At 47.8% G+C, this 26,706-nt stretch overlaps 1 protein-coding gene across 3 annotated transcripts in view; it reads left to right on the forward strand.

Annotated features, from left to right (window-relative positions):
- Positions 1-21,518: 21,518 nt before the first annotated feature.
- CD109 (CD109 molecule) overlaps positions 21,519-26,706 on the forward strand; it is a 125,435-nt gene continuing 120,247 nt past the window's right edge. For 2 of the 3 annotated variants that reach the window (XM_059731221.1, XM_059731222.1), the window contains exons 1-2: positions 21,519-21,636; positions 22,598-22,758. In XM_059731221.1, coding sequence (XP_059587204.1) covers positions 21,557-21,636; positions 22,598-22,758 — 241 coding nt within the window. In that variant the 5' untranslated portion in view covers positions 21,519-21,556. Of the gene's footprint in view, positions 21,637-21,685; positions 21,754-22,597; positions 22,759-26,706 lie in introns of those variants that run through there. The other variant, XM_019496871.2, reaches the window with a different exon arrangement.

The raw sequence follows: 26,706 nt of genomic DNA on the forward strand, positions 1-26,706 counted from the left end.
ATATCCACAATTAAATAGACACATCATATGTTATTACATCATGCAATCTGTCCCTGCAGATCAAGGCAAACTGTATTATGCACCAGTGCATAACAGGAAATGAGTTTACTTCTACTCTTACAGTATTTTGTCCCCAGAGGAGAGAGAACAAAAGTTAGAATAATTAGTTTAGTTATTTAAATATTGATTTTTGTCATTGTTTAAATTGTTTACTTAAGAGTAAAGTATATTACTACTTTGTGGTAAAGTGCAGTTGGAAAATTGTAGCAGACTATTGAAAAATAGTGAAATAAAATTGGAAGGAAAATAATTACAGTTTCTAGAGATCTGGGTCATCTAACAATCCAATTCAGAAAGAGCCTCAGAAACACTTGATCTCATTGTAGCAAATTCTAGCCATCTTTTATAGAACATAAAGGAACTACTGGTAAAGAAGAAAGAAGAGGAGTAAGGGAATGAACAAGGGGAAGCTTCCATCACAGGGAGAACTCCTACCTGAAGGAAATATTATAGATCTCTGGAGTTATTTGATACAGAAAATATATTGGGGGATATGAACATCCCCTGAATATCCTGCTACTATGAGAGGAGTCAGAAAGGCAGGATCCAGGTTCTATCTGTAGCAGCCTTTAAAAAATGGACCCACCTGAACAGAATGGGGAGGGCTGCCTGGCAGAGAGACAGCGTTTGTCCCAGAGGGGACACTGTAGGCTCTGAGGGCAAGTGAAGCTGTTTGGAAGCAGCCCTGTTGGAAGTGGGAGGGGTGATGTAACCCCAGCAAAGTTTTGAAAGAGAGCCATTAGCAAAAGCCCGGTTAGGGCCCTGAGCTGGGATTGGCTGAGAGGCTTGGATAAAAGGGGGAGCAGTTTTTCCCGTGGTGGGAACAAGAGAGAGAGGGGTTGAGGGACAGGCTGGAGACCAGATTCAGAGTCTCAGTGCAGTGGTCCCTCGGAGAGCCCCTGAGAGGCTTGCAGGAGCAGCAGTGGAGAAGCTGCAGCTGCAGCGGCAGGATCAGGCAGGGACTGCTGGTGTGGAGAATCCAAGCCTGGAGAGACCTGACTGCAGCCGGTGTGGCTGGGTGAGCACAGCAGAGCCAGGGTGGGGACTGCCAGAGTCTGCCCTAGTTTCCCTGATGGGTGAGGGGCCCCAGGGGCAGGCAAAGCCCAGGGAGGGGCTGCATTTGCCGGGGCTGTGAGGCTGTGTGGGGCAGGAGGGTTGCTACAGCCTGCAGCCCAGACACTGCTCCCAGCAGAACCAGGGAAGGTGGTCAAAGGCAGGGGAAGGCTGTCTTGCAGGAACTGCAGAGGGGTCGCTGCTTGCTGCCTGGAGACCCCAGGAGCACAGAGACGGACACCAGCGCCAGGGAGCGTCCACAGACCACGTGCAGGGACACAGACAATCCCGCTCCCTGAGATACCCCGCCGGGGCAGTGCACACGGGATCCCCAGTACACCGTGTGCAAGTGAGAGACTGTGTAAATAAGTTCTTGAGGGTTTAGTAGTTGGTATATCCATGTGCTTATTTAATGTTTATTTGTTATGTTGTAAATAATTACATCTTGTAAATAGTTTGAGAACTGTCTGCAAGGGTGCTTGATTGTAAGGGGAGGCTCTCCGCTCGGGGGTACTGCAGCAGCTTCCCAGGGGGGCTGGGCAGGGCTACCGGGTACCCCAGGATCCCATTATTCAGGTGAGGGCGCATGTAGTGTCGTGCCCAGGGTTACGTATCTATGCTAGCAGGGCCGGTCCATCCTATCCTGTGGAACCAAGGGGCTGTGCCCTGCTTGCTCCCTGCTGCCTGCATCATGCTTAAAGGGCCTGATGCAGGGGCCGAGAGGGGGAGAAGTTCCCAGCTTCACTCCCACTGCAGTCCCGGCACCAGGCAGAGAACCCAGGCGTCCCTAGCATGTGCTGCCCCCACCCCACGCCCCTTGCAGCGCAGCCCAACAGCATGCTGCCCGGCCCCGACTATCTTATTTCAGTGAGTTTATACTGCAATTAACCACAATTTTGATTTTTTGATGTAATTTTGGGGCCCCCGAACCATCTTGCAGGGGGCCCCCAAAAATTGTGGGCCGGCCCTGCATGCTAGTCTAAATTAATACCATGCAGAGGTTCCTGAAAATAAAACTTAATTGCTGTTTGAAGACCTACAATGAAAACTACTACTGGGCTTGGTTTATTTATCACATAAGTTCCTCATTTGGACTGTGACACCTTTACGCAGCTGGTTAAACCACCCAAATGTAAGTCTTAACCTTAACTCGCCTTCTCTTCTGTAGACAGCACATGGTAAGAATGCTTAGGAAAACTAAGGTGAACTGCTGTTTACTTTTGTTTGATGAAAGTAAATATAAATAGACGATTTTATAAATAGTTTATGTGCAATTTTATAAATGTTGCACTGTCTTACGCATAGTAGCAAATTTGGACACCACAGACATGTATGGTTCTGCAAGGCTCACCATGTTATGTTCTTGTCAGGATGGAAGGCCACTTGGAATGGGATGGAATGGACCACAGTTAGAATTCCTGATGCTTCCCTTCCACAGCAACCTGTCTGCTTTTTGAGGCTGCTGACAGATGTTAATTTAAGGTTGTGGTAGGATCTGATCCCTGATCCCAACAGTTGCACCTCCTGCCATGCTGCACATGCATGTCAGGACCTGTGATCATGATTCTAGTCTCCCCCCTGCACGACAAGTTGAAAGCTGGGTACCTGACAGTCAGCTAATTGTTTGCTGGCAGAGACTGCACCAGGACTTCAGCCCTGGTGCAGTCCCAATCCAGTCAAAAATTGGCTTGTCAGCTGGCAGGGGCCACACTGGGGCCAGTTGTAGTCCTGGTGTGGTCCTGATCCTGCTGGTGATCAGCTGATAGTTGGCTGGGACTGCACCAAAGACTAGTTGGAAACCCCAGTGCAGTTCTAAACCCACCACACTTTCAGTTTAAGGTGGGATGGAAATCAGCCATAATAGCATTACACATTGTGTATTACCAGTCATTGGAAAAGTTTATGAAAAATGTAACTATTCAAGTTAAAAGTTAGCAATCTTTAAAATTAAGTTAAAAGTTAAATATTTCCACTTTTCAACTACTTAAAAGGTAAGTTAAAAAGTGAGTAACTAGTTAAAAGTTAAGTTGCTTCGTCAGAAATCCGTGAAACACGGTGAATTGCCTGTTAGCATCATTTTTCATTTTCAAATGCAATGAGTGGGTTTCTTTTCCATACGCCCACAGAAGCACACTAGTTTACTCGGAACTCACTCTGCTTTACCTGAAAACAATGTTATACTTGTCATACAGTTTTCAGAATAACAATTTACCAATACCCATGTAATGTTAGATCCTTCTCACCCTCTCCATGTGAAGTACTTTGTAAAAGTTAATGCATGATATAGGTATACCAGAATAACAGAAAGGAGATATTCATAGCCAGGTGACTAACGAAAGCTGTTTCCACAGAAAACCTCTGTTGTTACAATTTTTATTGCTCAAAAGGTAACAAAAGGGTATGGAATACATCTGAATTAGAAATAATGAAAGTGTCTGAAAATCAAAATTAGGCTGAAATGAGAAAATCAGTTTAAATGAGAAAAAGAATGTTTAATTGAATAGCAGAAACTGTTTAAACATGCTTATTGAACTTCAGCAAAAGCTGCATTTCAAAATTTACATCTGACAATTTTCCACTTCTGTCTTGTAAAACTAAGCCCCAACTACTGAACAATCACTCTACATGGACAGATGAAGGAATGCTTGTGTTATAATGGATTAATAGTTTTTTCATAGTAGGTGACATCTCAGATAAGTTTTTCATAGATGAGAAGTAATGCTCAACTTCTTGGGCCCTGGGCTGCTGGTTCTGATCTTCACTACAATTAAAGAAGTCGTCATCTGCTTCATCCTCACTACTTGTTCCCACTCCTACTGGGATCAATGTCTCTACTTGCTCATGCTTGTTCCCTCTCCTGCAGCCAACTGGCTGCCTTGTTGACTTCTGCAAATGCACAGAAAATCCCAGCATAAACTAAGGAACTCTGGGACTTGTAGTTCTTAAGAGACCATATCTCATAGGAAGGCACACTACTCTGTCTCTCAAACAAGAAGTCCTAGAGTTTCAATATAGAAATATCGTTGCATGTAAGTCCTAGAGAGTGGCTGTGTCAGGGAAATCTCTGGGAAAGCTGGATTTCAATTTTTTTAAACTTATACTTAAAAAAAAGTTAAGTTAACCTTTTTAACTAGTTAAAGTTAAAAGTTGACAGCTGAAAAATTTAACTACTTAAAGTTAAAAGCCATTTCTTTAACTTTTTAACTAGTTAATTAACTAGTAAATTCCCATGACTGTGCATTACACATTCTTTGTGTAGCATTTTTGTGGCTGGTTTCCCTTTTTGTGCTTCCAGTAACTCCCTGAATATGTTGCCTGATTATTAATTGCATTTTAAATGTAATGTATGTCAGAGACCCAACAAATCACAGCCTCCTGATTTCCAAGCTGGTTGCTGAATATATGGGTTTTTTTCCTAATAGAAAATCTCGACTTCTTATTGAACAATTAAAAATTAAAATGCCAAAAATATTTCAGATTTTGGCAACTAATTTTGAACCCAAACATTTTGGTTTTCAGTTTTCGTTGTTTAAAAAACTGTATATTTTTTTTTCAATGGGGTCTCTGATGCTTCTTAATTTTGTAAGATATGTGAATACCAGGTTATTACATGCCTTAGAAATGTGGCAGACAGAATGATAGGAAGACAAAGACACTCAAGAAATGGGAGAAAAGGCTCTGTTCCAACATTGCTTCCATCTCCAGAATTATGAACTCCTTTGTTTTGCAAACAAAATAATCTACTTTTAAGGAGAAACTAAATCTGACTATTATATTATGAGGATAACCCACTGTCTTATAGCACACATTCATTTTTCTGGATAAACTAATTTGGTAAAGGATCATTGAAAATATATTCCTAAAAAAGTCTTTCTGACACTTGTTAAATTTAATTGAAAGTGAAGTCATAACACACAAATGCATGTACTACAGAAGGTAATATATTTTATGGCATTGGGGAAACACTGGCTTTGGAGGTTCCATTTTTACTTTGTAGTTTAAATTTATACTTTGACTGTGAGGTGAAGTTGGAAGAAACCTAATCCTCAGGGAAATCTCATATTCTTCATGATGAATAAGTATTAATGCATCCTAAAGAGTTCAATAAAATAGGCCTTTCTTCACTTTTCCTGAAGGTAGGGCAGAACTAAACTAATGAAAACCCACCATTGAAGGGAGAATATATCTGAAGATAAAATGAAGAGACTCTCACAATTTAGTAAATAAAATTTCATATAATAGAATAAAAAAATAAAAATGAATAATCAAGTTTTATTTTAATTGTACATTTTAAAATGAATAAACCATAATGGGGAAGTCAGATTTTCTTATGAACCTGATGCTCTTTGTAAAAGCTCTTAATTTTTCCACCCTAGGTAAAAGTACTATGGTTTTATATGCTTTAATATTGTTGGAAGAGTTTTATATTTTGCAAACAGAGAAAAATATTGAATTAAAATAAAATTAAATGTAAACTTTTATTATTTTTAATAAAGTACACTAAATATAATTATCTCATAAAGCATACCATAACACCTATCAGGTAAAACACCACAGTAACATAGATCAGACACCTTCACTCTAGGGGTGGGCAATTATTTGGGGCTGTAGGCCACATAAGAAGTTTTGGGGCACCGTTGTGGGCTGGGTCACATCCTCCCCCCTGCAACAGCTCACAAAACCTCCCTATGTGGGATGGGGTTGTGGGCAGGCGGGGAGCTGGTGTGGCTGCATGTGGCAGCTTCAGCAAGGTTGCCACTAGCATTGCCTCTGGGCTGCCTTTCTACCCTGGGGAGGGGCTGGATCTGCTGCCTGGCTTTGGTAGCAGCAGTGGTGGCCAGGCAGAAGCTGCTGCTTGGTGTTGGGGGGAAAAAGTGGGACCTGGCAGCAGCTGTGGGGACCTTCTTGCTGCAGCTGCCTGGAGCCTGCACTGGCTGCCACTAATGCGCAGCCCTGGCCCCAGCCCTGGCCTGCCCTGTGTGGAGGCTTGGGGTCCCTGCAGCACCCGCTGTGGACCCACCTACCTGCCTACTCCAGCTATGGTAAGCAGTAGTGATCCTTCTGGTCCTTCTCATAACTCATTGCTGCTGCTTGGAGTCTGTGCTGGGGCTGCCCTGCAGTTCGTCCATGCTGCTGCCGCCACCACCAGTGCCACCTCTGGTGGCTGGTAGGAGCTGGAGGGCAACCCTGGCATGAGCTCTGGGTGTGACAGTGAGAAGGGCCTGGCAGTGGTGAGGGAGGTGTCTGTGCCCACTGCCGAGTTCTGCTTTTTTCCTGAGCAGCAGCTTCTGTCTGGCCACTGCCACTCATTGTGGCCAGGGTGGGTGGGTCTAGAGAGGGAGCTGCAGGGACCCTGCCCCCCATGCAGGGTGGGCCAGGGCTGGGGCTGGGACTGTGCACTCAGCTCGGGTCTTGGGCCATGCCCACGTGGGTCCCAGTCAGTCTCCATGGGGCTGAGGCCGGAGGTGGTGGCAGCCAGCAGGAGCTGCCACTGCCAGGAAATGGAGTCTGGCTAGAGAGGCACCCCAGTCCCTCTGTGCACCCAGGGGCTGGACGGTGGCCTAGCCCAGGTAGGACTGAGAGACATTTGGTGAGCTAGCCAAAGTCCCTTCAGGGGCCAGATCCAGCCCGTGAGCTGTATCTTGTCCACCCCCCCTACTTTACTCCATGCTAGCTAGCAGCTGAGTGCAACAGATAAATGTCAGAAAATGATGCAAAAAAATCAAAAGTATGTATCAAATAGAAAATAAAATGCTTGGTGAAATCCTGGTCCTCACTGAAATTAATGGGAGTTTTGCCACTGATTTCAATAAGGCCAAGATTGTACCTAGAGGTGACTTTGAAAGGAAAATGGAAAATTCAGCCAAGCATAGAAATGTGTTAAGTGTCATAATGAACAACTATTAAGGATATTCAATACATTAAAGCAGAACAGAAACTAATCTTTTTGCTAATTCATTATCATTCCTTTATAGATGAATCCCCAGTAGAGTCCAAGTACCAAAACATTATTCTGGGACATGGGTCCCACTTCTAATTTCCTTACAACTTTGGTACCTGAGCAAAGAAGTTAACAGAGAAGATGCAGAAATGCTAAGAGCACTTTCATAGCAAATACTGAGAATGTGTTCTGAAAAAGGCTAACGGACAGCTTTGGGGTAAAGACTGACTGGTAAAGGCGCTTGGAGCTGTGAGCATAGCCTATGCCATTTTTTTTTTTTTTTAATTCTGTTCAGGGAAACATGATTTTGGACAATCTTTGAAAATATAATTGGACCAAAGATACTTCCTTTATTGTCAATTTCTCATAATCTTGATACAATGGAAATATGCTCAGAATTTGATAAAGGCAAGTGTACACTGCTAGCCTAAAGAGAAATCAAATATTAAATGGGGAATAGCTATTTAGGCAGTAATATTATAGAAAACAATATGGGGATTATACTGGACAGCAAACTGAATATGAGCCAATAATGTAATACTCTTACAAAACAAACAAATGTTATTCTGGGACATATTAGCAGGCATGCCATATGAATAACACTCAACTGGAGTGCTATGTTCTGTATAGGGTACTTCTCTTTAAGGAAGACAGGCAAACTGGAGAGAATGCAGAGAAGAAAGTCTGATAAGAATGACAAAGGTTTGGAAAATGTGATGGGTGAGAAAAGACTGAAAGACATACATTTGTTTAGGTTAGAAAAGAGCAGACTAAAGGGGCAGAGGGAGGGGAGCAGGGGGGCTTGATAACTATCTTTACATATGTAAAAGCTGTTATAAATGGGACAGCAATTAATAGCTGCCCACAAAGGGAAGGATGATAAGTAAGTAGACTAATTTGTATCAAAGATAACTTACATTAGACATTAATCTGTTTCTAAGGACAATTAAGTACTAGAAGAGGTTGTGGAATCCCAGGTTAGACAAATACCTGCCAGGGATAAGTATATATATTTTTGCTTCAGGGTGGGGAGATTTTGGCCCCATCTTTCTCTTTGTAATGGAAATGGCCCACAACATCCCAAATTTGGCTAATATTTCTGGTAAAAAAGAGGGACTGTTGGGAATGGATGTCAAGTTAACCAGCCTTCTCTTGCCATCCTATCACCCTTTTTAAATACTATTATACTATTACTTTTCCTCAGTCATCTGGAACTTCCTCCAAATTTATTGAAGATCAAAATTATTGTTTCATAAATCTCCATTGCCAATTTGTTTAATTCTCTTGGGTGAAAGTTATAAAATGGTGTAATAGTCACTATAATGAAACTTCCTTTCTTTATATTGAAATACAGAAATCAAACAGTCAGTGGCTTAATTTTGACACAAAACCTGAAGGAAGGTTAGATTTTAAATCTTGAAGGCTAGAATGTATTTGACTTGTACAATTTGCAAATTTAGTGTTCATTTTTCACCTCTCCTAATTTTTCTTTCTCATAGTAAGCATTTTATACCTTGTAGATATGGCGATCAAATTTAAAAACTTCCTCATGAAAAATGATGGGTATTCTGTCTTTAATTTCCTCTTCTTCTAGAATCTCACTTCTCAAAGAAATCACTCAGCTTCCCTGTGATCATAATTTTGATGCTCACATACAGTTGTTGCCTTTGCATATCAAAGAATATTGAGTAACTTTATTTTTCATATTTTAAAGTATACATTCAGTGCAGCTCAATAATAAAATATGCACTGAGGTCCCTTATCCCAGAGTTATCCCTAGGTGCAGATTAAAATTTGAACAGGCAATTTCCTAAATAAATTGGTTTTATACTTCTGGGATGAGAGGCCTGTGCTTTTGCTGACCATTTGTTAAATAAGAGAACTTAGAGGAACAGAATAACCTCAGTTAGTAGGGGTGCACTGATAAAGATTTTCTTGGCTGATATTGACGGCTGATTATTAAACAGCCATGTCAGCCGATACCGATCTGATAGCTGATTTACAGGAATGCAGCTGGGCAGCTTGGAGAGTAGCATCCTGCTGGTAAGTCTGTGGCAGGGAAGAGGCCTAGGGGAGAGAAGGGGCGTGGGGGGCAGTAAATGAGACCCCCCCCCGAGTGGCTCATCAGGGGGCGCGGTGGGATAGGAGGGGTGGTGTGGCAGGGCACTGTTTATGCCTGCCACTTTAAGGGGCCAGAAGGCAGCAGCTGGCAGGTGTCTGATTAGGGCAGCCATTTTAGATTCAGGGCTGCCCATATAAACAAGGCAGTTTGCTGCTGGGAGGACAGGCAACAACATCGCCTGGCTGCAGGGCTGCTAGTATCATCTGGAGGTAAGGGGGGAGCTGTAGGGGATGGTTAGGAGGCTCCTGGTCCTGGGCATGACCTAAAACTGCACCCTGCCAGGAGTGGGTGGCCTGGTGGGGCTCTCAGTGGTGCGGGAGCCCCCAGGAAATGCCATGCCAGTTACCACCCCTGTGAAAGGCAGCTCAGGGCACCTTAAACCCTAGCCCCCACAACCAGGTGGGTTCCCCACTTCATAGGGTCTGGAAGGTGGAACCCCAGAGAGAGAGTGGGGCCATAGACTCACACCTATCTGGGTATCCCCTGACTGGTCAATGCTGGGGCGAGGACTGGAAGGGTCAAAGGGCCAGGGGCCCACCGTGAGGAATGCCCAAGAGCTGAGGGCCTGGGGTTCTGACTGGCCTGGAGGTGGGCCAGGGCTAGTAGCAAGAGGTCCCAGGGTGGGGACCACACCCGGAAGGGGAAGCAGTTCAGGGAGCTATGCTACCCAGGTTGAAGGTGGATTAGACCACTGGAATGGAGGAATCTTAGAGGGGTCCTGATCGGAGAAGTCTGGGGCCCAGCGTGGGGCCAGTGACTGTTGAGAACATCTGGATGCCATCTGAGAAGCTTGGGGTGCAGTGCAGGGGAGGCTCCGGGAGCAGTGAAACAGGCATGGGTGAAAGCCTGCTGCGCCCCCACTCCCCTGAAGCCCCCAGAGACCCCCCCCAGCAGCCGCAGACCCTCCACTGACCCCCAGCACAGCCGGAGGTAAGCGGGGCCCTTGGTGGGAGGGGGTTAACTCCTAAAGAGTGGGAGGAGGTGACTGAGTGGGATCTGGGCAGTGTCTTGCCCTGCCCAGGCCCTTACTTGGCCCAGCCCCCCAGGGAGAGAGAGAGGTAGGGGAAGGGTACTTACCAGTCCCTCTTCAGTGGGCCAGGGTCCCCCAAATCCCGGGCAGAGCCCCCCCAGCCCAAGAGCAGCTTCACCGACGGTGGGCCCACTGCATGTGTGCAGTTTAAAAGGGCCTGCCAACAGCAAAAAAGCCAGAGTTAGGCTCCGGGAGCAGCAAGAGACATGCAGGTGAAAGCCCGCTGCGCCCCCAAACCCCCTAGAGACCCCCCCAGCAGCCGCAGAGCCCCCTGCTGACCCCCCAGCACAACTGGAGGTAAGCGGGGCCTGTAGTGGGAGGGAGTTAACCTCTAGAGAGTGGGAGGAGGCAGCCAAGTGGGAGCTGGGCTGGGTCTCGCCCTGCCCAGGCCCCTACTTCGCCCAGCCCCCCAGGGAGCCACATGACTGGAGGCGCGCAAACAGGCGCATTTGTCTGCCAGCGCGTGAGTTAACGTGGCGTTCGTGCAGGAGGGTGCGCGGGAGGCCCCAAGGCCCTGCCTGCAAGTCCCCTAGGGTAGGCAGACTCAGACCCAGCCTGCCTACCAGTGGCATGCTGCGGATGGGCACTCACTGCACTCCAAGGGTCCCCTCAGGGTCTGTGGCCACCCCCTCTGGCACCTTGGAGACAGCCATCCAGAAAGAGCCCATGGTTCTGGGCTCCATGCAGACGGAGCCCCTGACTCTTGGCTGTGGGGGCTGCCTGTCCCTTTTTCAGGCTCTGGGGCCTGCAAGCATGGCTACCTCCCCTTGTGGTGTCTGCTCCCTTTTGGGGTCTCTGGCATGCCAGCTGGAGGAGCTCCAGGCCACAGTCCAGAGATTGTGTGCCATCAGGGACTGCGAGCAGGAGATAGACTCCTACTACCAGGCCATTCTCCCCCGGGAGCTGGAGGGTAGACCACGGAGGACTCCAGGCCTCCCGTTCTGTCCAGTCAAGGGGATGGACCAAGGTGGTCAAGGGCCCTAAGGCCCGCCGCACTAAGGCCCCTGCCCCGCCGGAGCTTGGTAACAGGTATGAACCTCTTGCAGTCCCAGCAGAGCCCACTAAGTTGCCAGCTCCTGCAGGCAACGCAGGCTCAACTGCAGCTACTGCCCCCGCTCTCCCCAAAACAAAACGTAAAGTGTTTATTGTGGAAGACTCCATCCTGAGGGGGACTGATGGGGTAATCTGCCACCCCAACCCCTTAGCCCTGGAAGTCTGCTGCTTCCCAGGGGCCTGTATCCGAGACATTGTGGAGAAGATCCCTAAGCTCCTCCAGCCCACAGACCACTATCCCATGCTCCTTATTCATGTGGGCACCAATGACACGGCTTGGAGCACTCCCAACTAGGTCATGAGGAGCTACAGGGATTTGGGAGCGGGGCTAAAGGGTCTGGGGGCACAGGTGGTTTTCTCTTTGATCCTCCCAGTCTCAGGTTACGGGCTGAGGAGGGAGAGGAGGATCCAGGTAGTTAACCAAAGACTGTGGCGCTGGTGTCATCGGGAAGGCTTTGGTTTCCATGACGACAGCCTGCTTTTTGGTAAGAGAGGCAGCGAGCTGCTGGGAAGAGATGGCTTCCACCTCTCTCCGCTGGGGAGGAGGCTCTTCTCAGCCAGACTGGCTGACCTGCTCCAGCAGGCTTTAAACTAAGCCCGCTGGGGGACGAGAGGACTACCGCCACTGCTGGCCCGCTGAGCAACCCTTGCAAAGCCAGCAGGCCAAGGCACTTAAGGGAGCCCACCCCTGCCTCAGGCCTGGTACAATCTGTGGGCAAGGCAACAGCCCCCAAGGGGACACTTGCCTGCCTGTACACAAATGCCAGGAGCTTGGGGAATAAGCAGGAGGAACTTGTCCTCCTGCTAACACAAATAATTATGGCATCATAGGGATAATGGAGACCTGGTGGGACTCCACCCATGACTGGATCATAGGTATAGACGGCTATACCTTGTACAGGAGAGATCGAGTAGATGAAAGGGGTGGGGGTGTAGCTCTCTATGTTAAGGAAAGCTACACATCCCTGCAAGCTGATGTTGGCGACCAGGGTGGACGACTGGAGACCCTCTGAGATAAAATCCGTGGGGAACACGACACAGGGGACACAGCGCTGGGAGTCTACTACAGACCTCCCACCCAAAGTCAAGAGCTTGACCAGGAGTTTGCCCGGGAACTGGCTGAGGCCGCATGCTCCAGGACCATGGTTGTCATGGGTGACAATTACCCAGACATCTCGTGGGAGGCTCACTCAGCAAAATCCAAGCAGTTGCAAAGCTTCCTATTGTGCGTGGATGACCTCTACCTGACTCAAGAAGTCTACGGGCCAACAAGAGGTAAAGCGCTGCTTGACCTGGTACTGGCTACTGGGGATGACCTAATCGGTGACCTAGTGATCGATGGGAAGCTGGGTGACAGCTGGGTGACAGCGACCATGAGCTGATCACCTTCACCATCTGCCGTAAAGCTGGCAAGTCAGTCAGCAACACGGAAGTGCCCTGAGACTGGAAGAAGGCCAATGTGGTGCCTATCTTTAAGAAAGGGAGGAAAGTGGATCTGGCAAACTATAGGCCCATCAGCCTGAACTCTATCCCGGGGCAGGTCATAGAAAAGTTCATTAAAGACACCATCCTTAATGGACTGGCCGACGCCAACATCCTGTGGGATAGCCAGCATGGGTTTGTTGCGGGTAGGTCTTGCTTTACCAATCTCATTTCCTTCTATGACCAGGAGACCTATCACCTGGACAAGGGAGAAGAGATTGATGTCATATATCTTGACTTCAAAAAAGCCTTTGACCTGGTATCCCATGATCACCTCTTGGCAAAACTGGCCAATTGTGTCCTTGGGTCCACCACGATCCACTGGCTGGGAAATTGGCTCTGTGGTCGGACCCAGAGGGTGGTAATTGATGATGGAAGTCAATCGTCATGGTGCCCTGTGACCAGTGGGGACCCCCAAGCCTCTGTCCTTGGACCCATATTGTTCAACATCTTCATTAATGATGTGGACATTGGAGTCAGAAGTGGACTGGCCAAGTTTGCCGATGACACCAAACTTTGGGGTAAAGCATCCACACCTGAAGACAGGAGGGTGATCCAGGCTGACCTGGACAGGCTCAGCAAATAGGCGGACAAGAACCTGATGGTGTTTAACACTGAAAAATGCAAGGTTCTCCACCTTGGGAGGAAAAACCTGCAGCATCCTTATAGGCTCGGCAGTGCTACGCTGGCTAGCGCTACAGAAGAAAGAGACTTGGGGGTCATCATTTTCCACAAGATGAACGTGAGCCTTCAATGCGATGCTGCAGCTAGTAAAGCAACCAAAACGCTGGCTTGCATCCATGGATGTTTCTCAAGCAAATCCCGGGACGTCATTCTCCCCATGTACGCAGCCTTGATGAGGCCGCAGCTGGAGTACTGCATCCAGTTTTGGGCCCCACAATTTAAAAAGGATGTGGAGAAGCTTGAGAGAGTCCAAGAGAAGAGCCACGCTCATGATCAGAGGTCAGGAAAACAGACCTTACAGCAACAGACTGAGAGCTATGGGGCTCTTTAGCCTGGAAAAGCGCAGGCTCAGGGGTGATCTGATGGCCACCTATAAGTTTATCAAGGGTGACCACCAGTTTCTGGGGGAACGTTCGTTCACCAGAGCACCCCAAGGGATGATGAGGTCGAATGGTTACAAACTACTGCAAGACCGTTTCAGGCTGGACATGAGGAAGAATTTCTTTACTGTCTGAGCCCCTGAGGTCTGGAATAGCCTGCCATTGGAGGTGGTTCAAGCACCTACATTGAACACCTTCAAGAGTAAATTTGGATGCTTATCTTGCTGGGATCCTATGACCCCAGCTGACTTCCTGCCCTTTGGGCAGGGGACTGGACTTGATGATCTTCCGAGGTCCCTTCCAGCCCTAATGTCTATGAAATCTATGGAACAGATCCGCAGATAGCGCCCCCTGGCATCGGGGCAAGAAATGGGCAGCCTCTCTCTTTATTAAGATCAATGAAATAATTAATTATCATTAAAGCGTGGTGGGTGAGAAGGTAGGTGGTTAGCCCAGAAACAGGTGGGCGGGCCACAGGGAAATCAGCCCTGAGGAGGCCCCCCCTGCCTGCTGCTGTGCACACCCCGGGGGAGGCATATGCCCCCCCCCCCCAAATTGTGCATGGGGCAAGAGCAGGCTTCCCGGCATGGGCAGGGGTGGGGCTGGGCTCCTATTGGATGGGGGTGTGGTGGGTGGCCGCGGCACTGGGAGGGGTTGCTACAGGATGGGCTATAACTACCCCAAAATTCCCCATAGCCATCCCTCCCAGCGCCATCCGCTGCGTAAATTTGCTGGACTTATGGTATGCTCCATAGTGTTATAATTTGGTACCAACTAAGCATAAATACAAGCATGATGGGAATTTACTTTTCAGCTTAGCTGTATAACGTAGACATGAATATATGAACGTTGCTAAAACTATCAGTCCAGAGGTCTGGGATATAGATGCCTCCTGCCCAGTCCACAGAATTGGGCTGAGAGCAGCCTCAGGTCCCAGTCTGGCATAATTGGGATCTGAAGAATTTTATGTCCCATTCCTACTTCCCTGGGATGTCACTCCCTTGATGTTCTGACACTAAAGAAGTTTTTTATGAGTTATAATCCACAACTGTTTTGCACCAATTTTAAAGCCATTGCTTCATGTCTTGCAAGGAGGGAGAACAGTTGTTCTCCTGCTTCTTTATGGCAGCCTTTCAATTATTTGAGAACTGCTATAATGATCCACCTTAATCGCTTTTTCTGCAAGCTAAACATGCCGAGTTCTTTCAACCTTTACTTATACAATTTGCCTTGCAACTGCTTTATCATTTTTGATGCTCACCTCTGGACCTTCTCCAGCTTTTTCATATCCTTTTTAAAATGTGGAACCCAGAGTTCTACCTGAAGCCTAACCAACACTGAGTAGAGTGATACTATCACTTCCTGGGCATGTCTACACATCGCTGTATGGCACTCTATGGTGATGGGGCCATGCCTGCTGAGTGCCCAGCCCAGCTCTGGCTGCTGCGACTGGCACTGCCAAGTGCTGAGCCCAGCCCCACCAGCCAAGTGCCGAGCCCAGCATAATTTGTAAGGGATGGGGCTGGGCAGCCCCACTTGCAGGGGATGGGGCCATGCCAGCCAAGCGCTGAGCCTGCTTGCAGGGGACATTGATCCAGTGTATAAGTTGAGGTTGAATTTTAAGAGTTAAAAATTGGGCTTCAAACCTTGACTTATACAATGTGCAATACAGTACATTTGTTTGTTTTTATCTTTGTGACTAGATCAAGTTACTGACTTAGGTTGAGCCTGTGATTACCCCCTTTTCTCCTGTACCCCTAAGTCCTTCTCAACAATGCTAGCACCCAACCATTTCCCATTCTGTATTTGTGCATTGGTTAATCTTCTTTAGATGTAGCAACTTGTCTGCATGCACCAAACTTCTTTCTGTTGTCTCTAGCACAGATCTCCAAACAATCAAGATCTTTTTGCATTCTACTTCTCTCCTCCATTGTGTCACAAAAGTTCTTCCTAGTTCTCTGTCATCTACAGACTTCACCAGGAAGCTTTTTATATGGCATCCAAATAATCGATAAACATGTTAAACATCACTGGACCCAGGCCAAGGTGGATCTAGGATTTAGCAAAGAGGGATGTAGCACACTGCCCCTCAGGCCACAGGTACAGTCCCTGGGCCAGTGGGGGATGCTGGGTGATAGGGCAGAAAGGGGGAATCTATCCTCCACTGCCACTGTCCCTGGCTGACTTGGGCATGTGGGGAAGACCCAGAACTGTCCTTTTACCTCATTGGACCTGATGGGCAGAGGGATGGCTGTGGGGATCAGCTGTGTATAGTGCCAGGCTTGGCTGGGGACAGTGGTGGTGATGAGCAGACTTCTCCTTCCTGCACCTGCTCCTCTTTCATCCCTCCCATCATGTCCCCCACTGTCTGGGAAAAGATACTGAAAGGAGGAATCTGCACTATCCCATCACTACCACTCCAGGCAAGACTAGCAACTTACACAAGCTGCTTCCTGCGGTCTGACTGGGTTGAGAAACACTGCTCTATGTAACCTCACCTTTTGATCTCTTCTGCCACACCTTGATGATATACTGGTATAACTCAGATTGTCCCTGAGTCCCAGAGTGCTCTCACTAGTGTCTAAGTGACCTCTTGTGGTCTCTGCGCCCTCTGCCCACTAACCAACGCTCCATGACTCTCCACAGGTGTCTCTCAAACCCCGGCAGATCTACAGGTGCCCAGCTGGCACTACTCCTGGCCAGTGGTCACCACCTGTGGCTCTAGTGAGACATGAGTGTGGCTTCACAGGTGTAACTGTTCCCATTTACTTTCCTGTATAGGCTTTGGCCCTACTAGCCTTAGCCTACAGGTTACTCTGGCTGCAGACTTGTAGCCTGGGCCCTCTTGCTCTGGCCTGGCCTTTCAGTCTCAGCCTCTCATTGCCCTCTTGTGTCTTAGGCTCTGGCCCTCTTGGCCTCAGGCTTGTCTCTGCCTCCCTGTCTTGCACCCCACCCCTGGCAGGGCTTAAAATCTGGTGTGGCCTTCATACTTTCTCTACAGTCACCATCCAGTCCTTTGGTACCAAACTTAAACACAACATAAATGCAAGCAACCACTCCCAACTAAAAGACTCAAAGTTTCCTCAGAGTCACCATGCCACTGTAGAAGCCCTCTCCATACTCTTCTAGTCCTTGGGAGTATTTGACCGGGCCTACGGCTTCTGCTTCTTGATGGCATTAGCTCTTCTCCTCACAGATTTTAGAACTACACTGTTCCCTCTGCCCCAGAGCCCAGGCTCATATCCCCTGGGATCCTCCCCTTCTGGTCAGGTGGCTGCAGGGGTGTCCTCTCAGTCTCCAGAACAGCCTGCTGCTGTTCCTCTGGCCAAGTAGCAGTAGTTTCCTTGCTGCCTACCCAGGGCTAGGCAGTTAGTCACACAGTAGGTACTTGCAGCCTATGGGTCCCTAGCTGCCTACTCCTCTGCAGCCAGCTCAGAATCAGCTGTCTTCACCTAGCTGGGGACATATCTGCTTCAGTTGCTCCCTGTTACATAGTCTTATACAGTTTGAATAAACCTGCTCTTTGTATCTGTTTCCATTCTAGTTTTTGCCTCATTACAATATTGCTAGGTATTATGATTTTTGATGTTAACAAGGCCAGAAGTGCTATTGACTTCAATGGGACTGCCTACCTGCTTGTGTAGCTCACAATCCGTGTTCCTTCAAATGCACGTTCTTCTTACTGTGTGTCTATGCTGTAATCCAAGGTGGCCAACTTGTAGGATGAGTGTCACAAGTGGCATGGTCAGCATCTGTGTGTGCAGTGCAGCGAATCAGGGAGAGGGCGGGCAGCAGAACGGCATACAGGGCAGGGAGCAGAAAGCAGAGCAGCTGATGGGGTAGGAAGCACAGGGAAGGAGCAGAAAGCAGAGCAGCCAGTGGGACAGTGGAGGGAGATAGGAGTGATACTCAGGAAAGACAAGGGACTTAACTTGTGGCACACTTGCCAGAAAGGTTGGCATCCAATTGCTATAGTCCAGAAATGTGATCACATGTATTTGACCTAAAATAGCTTTAAACTAGTTTATTTGGGCATCAATAATAGAGTAACCACTGAATAGCACAGGCTTTTTGCACTATTTGCCAAAGAATTTACCTTGCCAAAGAATTTACCCCGGTCTTGGGTGGCTTTTGCAGCTGGAAAACTGCAGCTGAGATAGTGAAATATCATGCTTCTGCAGCCTCCACTATTATTAGATTCAGGTATGTCTGCCTGAGCTGCACTCGCACCTTTGGATTGTATAGTAGACCAGGGCTGTCCAGCTTTAAAGTGGCTGGGGGCTGCATGCTGCCTTAGTCATGGGCCCTGTGCTACATACCGCAGGGGTCCCATGTTGTAGGGACTGCATGCCATATGGGCTCCCAAAACCCGTGCCATGTATAGCTCTCCCGCTGTCTGAGCAGTGTAAGCCCCCCACCTCAGAAGTCCCCTTCTGTTGCTGCCACCGGACTGGCTGAGCACCGGCTAATTTTTTTTTCGGGTGAGTGCTTGAGCCCCAGAGCACCCACGGAGTCGGTGCCTACGCCCTTGCCCCAAATGCTCCAGCTGCCCCTGCAGAAGCAGCAGTTGGAGCATGGCTATCTTTACCTCCTCAGTTTGTGTCCATCTCTAAAAGATGAAAGCAAATAGAAAACTGATTTTTTTTTTTTTTTTTTTTTACTGCTTTTTCCTTGCTGGCAATACTTTGAATGGAACAACATGTTGTTGTATCTCATAAATGGAATCCTTAATATAACTATTTTATTGGCTCAGAACAGCCAAGGATTATTAAATCCATTCATCCTGTGTGCTTTACTTTCAAAATTATAGTGCGTAGAGTTCTGGTTCAAGACAATTTTTTCTCTGAGGCTGATCTCAGTAACTCGCTATGCACTTCCTTCCTGATTCAAATTAAATTCATGATTAATCTCTCAGGTGTTGATAAGAGCCAAGCATTTAAAACCTACTTATGGGCTGATGCTCTTCCAGATGGGTATTTCTATGCTCTTGGAACCTAGGTACATTATAGTAAAACCATGACATTTTGCTTATGGAAGTACACATCTTTTGACAGATTAATAACAACACTATAAACCATTTAATCTGATTGTTTTGTGCAGAGTAGATGAGGCTGCTCTAATTTACACTGGGGACATGAGAGACACACAGAGAAACTTTAATTTAAGCAAAAACTAAGCTGGCTGAGTTAAAGCCTGGGCTTCCCTTTAGGTTTTAATTTGACTAATTTAGGACAACCTAAAATACAACTTGCTTTCTTTGAGTTTTAGAGACTTGATTAGGCAGCACTAGACTGAATTTACATGCACAATCTAACAATACTTTTTAAATCCTAATCCAGGCAAAGCCTCACTGCAAGGTAAAAATAAGCAACCAGGATAAAGATTTGTATGGACAGTTACACACAGTCCTGTAATGGATACTGTTGCATGGCAAATTACTTTTACTGAGAGCAGAAGTTAAGTCTACCAGGAGCACCCACCTAATAAGCATGAGAAGGCTAGTGGTTAAGCCAAATAAGAATGAACATGCTTATTCTCTATTTATGCCCTGAGTCATTTTTACCCTGTGCACTTTGAAGCCTATCTCTGTTGAGGGCACACCCCAAGGAGGTGGGGGAGTTCTGGTTCCCATGGTTATTACAAGTATGGGTGTGCATGCAGAAGAGGCATGGCACTTGCTGCTGCTGCCTCCTGTGAGATACTATGTTTTTAAGGACAGGTTTTCAAAAGAGCTCAGCATGTGCAATGCCTGTGTTCCCAGAAATCTGGGCATGTTGCAATGGCAGCTATTGGGTGTTGAATGCTTTTTAAAGTCAGGCTGTTCTTTGGAAGTCTGAATGAGAGAGAACTGGTGAGAATCTAGCCTAAAGGGATTTCTTAAAATTTGTCATGCGCTTAAGTCTTCTGATGAATTGATGTCTTAATTGATTCCTAGCTACTAATAAATGAGACCTGTAATAATGTAAACCCATGAATAAAAGCGACTGCATTTACCTACAGTACCACATCTTCATCTCCAGTGTGGAGGCATGAAAAGGGGCTATAAAGCTGTCTTAACAAGGCAGATGGAAATACTGGGGTAGTGCCCTACTTGGTTTAGGAAGCCTCATCCCAAGTATGTGCAAGGAAGGGGCTGTGGTCAGAGCCCTCTTGTGCACCGAAGAGGCTCTGATGACCTAATAGTCCTTTATTATTTAACACTTATATTACAGCAGTGAATAAGGCCAACCAGATCAGGGTGACATTACCCATCAGTGGATGTTTACACATGTATTTGTGCGTGCCTAAACTTAATGCGCCTTTGCTTAAGGCACATTAAGGCGATGTAGGTTCACATCTACATGTGGATACAGTAATGCACGTTAAGGCACATTAAACTTAGGCATGAATAGCTAAGTTGCATTAACACATGTGCAGACCTGCTAATGCGCATTAACACGTTGTGCATCCATTGACACGCACGTTAATGCACATTAGCGCATCTACACGTGGACTAATGCGATTTAGCTATTCGCGCCTAAATTTGATACCTGCTTTATGCAGGTATCAAATTCAGGCTTAAATCACCATTTTTAAGTTGCGTTACGGGTGCGTACATGTAGATATGTGCCCTAAATGTGCCTTAAAAATGGCGATTTTAGGTTAAGCCTGCTTAAAAGAAGCACATGTAGATGTGCCTACTGCAAACAGAAGTAGCCACTAGGCTGCTCTAAATACTGCCAAGGCTCATGTTTACCTCTGGTCAGTCGCGGAAGGGGCAGGCTGTCATGACTGCTTTTCTCCACTCTTGGCTCCGCTTGAATACTGCACCCAGCATGGCTGACAGCTGGACCTGGAGAGCTGAGGCCAACCACCACCCTTCAAACCTTTTGGAATAAACAGCAAGTTTTAGAAAATGTATTGCAAGCTCCTGGTCTCTTTGATGTATGTGGCACATTTAATGCTAGGTGCCAGTGGGGTTTTTTTTTGGATTTTTTTTTTTGCCTGCATCCTTGGGTCCAGTACAAGCTGTGAATGAAGGTTTCTGTCAGAAGATGGAAGAGAAGGGGATTGTGGAGCAGAACAAAGCCTCTTAGAGCAGCAGTGGCTGGAGATAGAAATAGATATATCTATAAATGTGTGTGTGTGTGTGTATAGGGGTGTGTGGATAAATACGTGTGTGTGTATATGTGCATATCTGTGTGTATATGCATAGTTGTATACGTGTGTGCATACATGCCTACTTGTGTATACATGTATGTATAGTGTGTGCCCGTGTGTGCATGTGTGCACATACGTGTGTGTATATACATAACACACGTGTATAGTGTGTATGCATGCATGCATACACATGTGTATACATACACGTGTATGTATTCACACACATTTATGTGGGTGTGTGTATACACTCAGCCATGTGTGTATACGTGTGTGTGTGTGTGTGTGTATTTCTAGGTGTAAATGCGTATCCCGGGCTAGGTCTATCTGCCTGCCAGAGACCAGACCTGATTTCTAGGTCTGTATGTGTGACAGTCTCGGTGCAGGCAGCGCTGGGAGATGCCCGTGGTTGCCGCCCCGGCGCCCAGGACAAGGACCACGCCTGTCCCTCTGGACCAGGCATCTGCCGGGGCGGAGCGGCTCGGAGCGGCGGCTGCTGGAGCGGGCGGGGCGCGGGGCGGTGCGGGCGGCTCCTCCCAGCCGCGCGCGGGGGGGACGCGGGGCTGCGAGCGCGGGACGAGAGCATCGCCCGCCGCCGCCGCCGCCCGAGGAGCATGCTGCGCCCGGCCCTGGCCGCGCTGCTCCGCGCCGCCTTGCCCGCCCTGGGCCTGCTCTCCGCAGGCGCCGCAGCCGGGTACGCGGGGACCCGCGGGGCGGGGGAGGCCGGGGCGGGCTACGCGGGGCTGCCGCTGCTTTCCATGGGAGCGGGACAGCGGGCTCCATCCTTGGCTTCGGATCCTGGGCAAGCTGGGTAGGAGCCCCCTGGCAGCAACAGATGGAGACCCCTTCCCCCCAGGTCGCCCCCAGCCCCGTCCCCTGGCCAGTGAGTTACAGGCAGGGGAACCAGGGTATTGTGCCCCGCAGCCGGACTCGCTCAGGAACCTCCATACCAGGGAGCAGGCGTGATTACAAATCCCCTCTGTTTTGCTCTGGTCTCAGCACCTGGGTCCCAGTGTGTTAGGACAGTGGCAGGGCGGCTTTCCCTTTCCTGCTCGCTTGGGAGCCACTTCAGGGAGTGGGCTCAGCTGTTCCCTTCCCCCCGGGGCTTTTGCTGCCGTTTGGCTTGTGGTCTCCTGCTTCCACTAGACTCTGGGGGGAAAATCAGGTCCATGTCCAACCCGACTCTCAGCCTGAGTGTTTCTCTATGCAAGAGTTGTCCTCTGCTCACCTTGGGGGTGGCTGCTGGCATCAGTGGATGGTGGCGGAGGTTTTGGGGTCTGCATGACTGGCATAATTCACAGAATCCAAGCCTTAATGTGTGCATTTTTCAACTGTGCTTGATTTCTATGGACCGATGTGAGAAAGGACAAGTAAAACTGTGCCCTGGCACTGCCGCCTCCCTTGCAGTAAATACCTTCAGTGTAGCTTCCCTTACTTATTAGTGAGAGGTGAAATGATTGGAATCATAGAACAGCACTAGTTTAAGCTTCCTGTGCAAGGAGGAGGCTATGTGCTGTTATGCAATAAGCTTGATGGAAAAGCAGAGATACAGAATTTGCCATCAACACTGTTTTCCTTTTGTAAAACAGTATGACTAAATATCAGGCTGGGAGGAGTAGATTTGAGGGTTTTCCTCTGCCTTTTATGTTTTCCAGCCCCACATTTCTGGTGACAGCTCCCTGTAACATCAGGCCTGGTGCAAATGTAACTGTTGGGGTTGTTCTGCTGCAAAACAGCCCACTACAAGTCACAGTCAGAGGGGAAGTGCTCAGAGGAAATGATTCCCTGCTGAGTGGGGAGCTTGTCTTTGAAAAAGGTAAGTTGGCAGCGTGAGCCAAAAGAGATTTCAGTGCACATTATTACCCTTGTCCCAACTGCCTCACTCTTGAAATATACCTGTATTTTTAGCTGGTGGACTGGTCTTGTTTTACCACATTTGGTCAATGCAAGGAGAAAAACACTAGTACATAAGGTGGAACTGTTTGCTGAATATTTAGTGGTTTGTACATAGGTGTCATAACTCATTCTGGGCACATTGGGAGTAACAATAACAAATATTAATGATAGTGTGGTGTGATGTGATGGTATCCATTGAGTTCCTGAAAGTACTCTGGATCCCAGGGCTTAGGCCAGATCATAAGACTATCTCAGAAACTCTGCCCTCTCTGAGGTTCATTGAAAGATTCAGGGTCAAGACAAAATGTATTGGGGGTGGGGGGGGGCTGGACTCGATGATCTCATGAGGTCCCTTCCAGCCCCTAATGTCTATGAAATCTATGAAAACCTGCTCGTAAAGCACCTAGATGCAGCTGATTGTTTATATAATCAAGCAGGAAGAAGAAGGTGTGTGTGTGGGGGGCCGTCAGTGTGGGGAGGAGCTGGCTGTGAACACCATGCGATTGTCAAAACAAAGTAAATGAGAAAGCCTCATGGGTTATTTTAACGCTGGCCAAAAATTGTACCTGCAAAGACTGGCCCCTGGGTTCCAGGATTTACTGTGCATTGGTCCTATCTTTTATGTACATTAGAGCAGCCTGAGGCCCATAGAGGCAATTCTGACAGCTGGAAGTAGCTGGATCATTGAGATACCCCGGCTGAGGTGGTTCCTTTTAGCCCTAGAGTCTACATAAAAACACAGGAATACAGGACTAGGATATTCTGTTCTTATTCATTAAATGCAACCATATCATGTCGATTAATCAAGATCCATCTTAAAAGTAGCTAGGTGTGTTTGTCCTCACTTCTACTGGAAGATTGTTGCTGAACTTCACTGCTCTGGCGCTTAGAAACCTTCTGATTTCAGACTTAAATTATTCATTGTTGGTAGTTCAGACAGATCTTTTGGAAATTTATTGTTCACTTGGGAAACAAATGATAGTGTCTGTTATACCTATAATCATGCTGCTTTAATAAGTACATGGAATGTGTTGACTAAAAGATGATTGATGAAGAAAGTGATTAATACTGCAGTTGCATTTTAGATTATTGCATCAGCCCAATTACATTTGTCTTTCTCTGAGGCTGAACATTCTTGAGTACATAGGTTATTTTCAAATAACCTGTCATTTTGTTCCTGAATAAAAGATAGAATACACATTTATTGTAAAAACTGATTTTTTCCCTATCTTTTCTTTTTCTAACTCTTCTGTCTCTTGTCCCATGATGCTGCTTTTTTTGACAACATGTCTTATATGGGCAGCATTAGAGGCTGTTGTTTGTATTTGGTAATGCCAAAGAGGACAGTAGGTAGAGGTTTCCCTCGATTTATGCTGTATATACATTCCTGAAGAATGGTGCATAAATTGAATTTGCATAAAGCGCACCTACTTTACAATGTAACAAATAGGGATAGGTTCCCATGGCGGTGAGGGAGTGAGGCTAGGACTAGGGAAGGGGTGAGGGAGAGAGGGAGGGAGGCTAGGACTAGGGAAGGGGTGGGTGGAGGGTGCTGCTCCCGGGGCTGCACAAGGAAACAAAACAGAGGGAACAGAGTGGCACTCACCCCAGCCCCGGCTGCAGTGGCCCTGGCAGCAGCTGGTGCCAGCTGCCTACACTGTGCTCTGCCTGTTCCCACTCACCTCTGCTCCTGGGCTGTGCTATGCCCTAGTGCAGGCAGCTGGTGTCAGCTGCTTTCGGGGCTGCTGCAGCCGGGGCTGGGGTGAATGCTTTGCCCTGTGCCACCCGGGGCTCTGTTTGTCCACACTCACCCCAGCCCATGCTGGAGCAGCCCTGGGAGCAGCCGACACCAGCAGCCTGCGCCAGAGCATAGTGCAGCCCATGAGTTGGGGTGAGCCCAGGCGCAGGGGGGACACGGGCGGAGCATGGTGCAGCCCAGCGGCTGCAGGCAGCTGGTGCTGGCTGCTCCTGGGATCGCTGCAGCTGGGGCTGGGGTGAGTGGGGACATGGCCCTTTCCCCACCTCCCACAGATTTACCTGCTTGGGCGGGGGCGGGCATGTATGCTGATCACATAAGAGTGAATTTACCTCGCATGTAACAAAAGCTTTTAAAATGAGGACCTGATCCAATGAGGTGCTGACATCAATAGGAATTACAGATGTATGAACAGCAAAAAGTGGGGAAATAATTTTACAAAACACTTAAAATATGTTTAACTGAGCCCTTGTCTCCTTGCTCCTGTTTTTGTCAGTTTTTATTTTTTTTCTTCTTTTCTGTTTGGCGTATGGAAAGGCAAAGAGCTAAACCATAGGGCAGGGGTATCAAAATCCTTGGGCTCGGCATGCTGGATTGGGTCTGTAGACTGACCTGTTGTGGGCATTGTGTACAGTATGTGTCTTGGCCCAGTCTGATGACGGTGCCATGTGCAGCTCACATCCCAGATTGGCCTGGTACGGGCTCTGAGTGCAGAGGGTGGGTCAACTCCAAGACCAATGGGCAGCAATGTGGGCTGGATGGTAGGGCTCCGTGAGTCAGATCTGGCCTGTGGGCTATATCTTTGACACTCCTGCACCAGGGATAGCACACAGGGTGAGGAGCAAGCAAGCTGTACATAGTTCCTGCCCTTAAAACGGGTTCAGTATGTATCAGGAGAATGTTGTATTGAGAATAGTAGAGGTAAAGTGGACTAAAATTCTTTACCTACCCTCTTAACAGCAAAACATCCTCATGTTAAATTATGTCACTGTTGGATTTAGTACCATGGAAGTATTGCTTCTTTTGATTGTATTAACATCTTGGGTTAAGTCTATTTATTAATATAACAATACCATTCTAACACATCCCGTTTTTGTGGTGCAGTGATACCCCAGAGGCTGGCAGCCTGTAGTATCTAGCCCATTGGCAGGGCAGATATTGGTGGGGCAGCTGAAGTTATTGATCATGTTGGGTATCTTACAACCAGGATATTCATCAATTCAGATATTCATCAATATAGTTTAATATGCAGGCCCTTATTCAGCAAGGTACTTACCTGTATGCTTCAAGTGAAATACATATATAATTACATTCCTGTTCAGTGAAGCACAGTAAAGTTAAGCATGTGCTCTCGTGTGCTTTAATTAGGTGATACGGGTGTGTTTGCTCCTACACTGACCCCCATGTTGAGTTCACTGGCTTGCCAAAAGCTCTGTTAGCTTTATTCAAGTGGTACATTATCTTCTTGACAATGTTTGTATGACCATTCAAAATATTACCAAGGTGAGTGAACTTCTGAATAACTGGTCTGCCAAGACCTGAAGATTTGCTCTGAAGTTGGCCACCAGTGGCCTGTCATTGCCATGTCAGAGTAGCTATATAGTCCAGGGGTAGGCAAAATGGTGGATCTGGCTGGTGGCTGGACTCCATTTCCCAGCAGCTCCCGCCTGCTTCGCTGTGGCTGGTTTCCATGGAGGCCCTAGCAGCAGCGCCGTGCAACGTGGGGTCGGGGTTTCCATGGGAATTGGCCCCAGCAGCATTGACAGGGTGCATGGCTGAGCGGGGAGCTGCTCTGGGGCTGGGATCTTGCAATGGTGACAGTAAGGTCCAGAGCTGAGGAAGAGCCACAGTCTACTGCCTGCACACTCCTGCCTGGACCACGCTGTCACAGCTGCAAGATCTTAGGTGCGGAGCAGCTCCCTGCCCAGCTGAATGACCTGCCAGCGCTGCTGAGGCCAGTCTCTATGGAAACCTTGGCCTTGCGCTGTTTTGGTGCCACCGCTGCTGGTGTTTCCATGAAAACGGCTGCAGTGACATGGGCAGAAGTTACTGGGAAATGGATCTGCCACAGGCCCAATCCAGCCTGTGGGTCAGACTTTGCCTGCCTCTGGT

Source organism: Alligator mississippiensis, chromosome 1 (genome assembly GCF_030867095.1).
Source record: "Alligator mississippiensis isolate rAllMis1 chromosome 1, rAllMis1, whole genome shotgun sequence".
Taxonomy (NCBI): domain Eukaryota; kingdom Metazoa; phylum Chordata; order Crocodylia; family Alligatoridae; genus Alligator; species Alligator mississippiensis.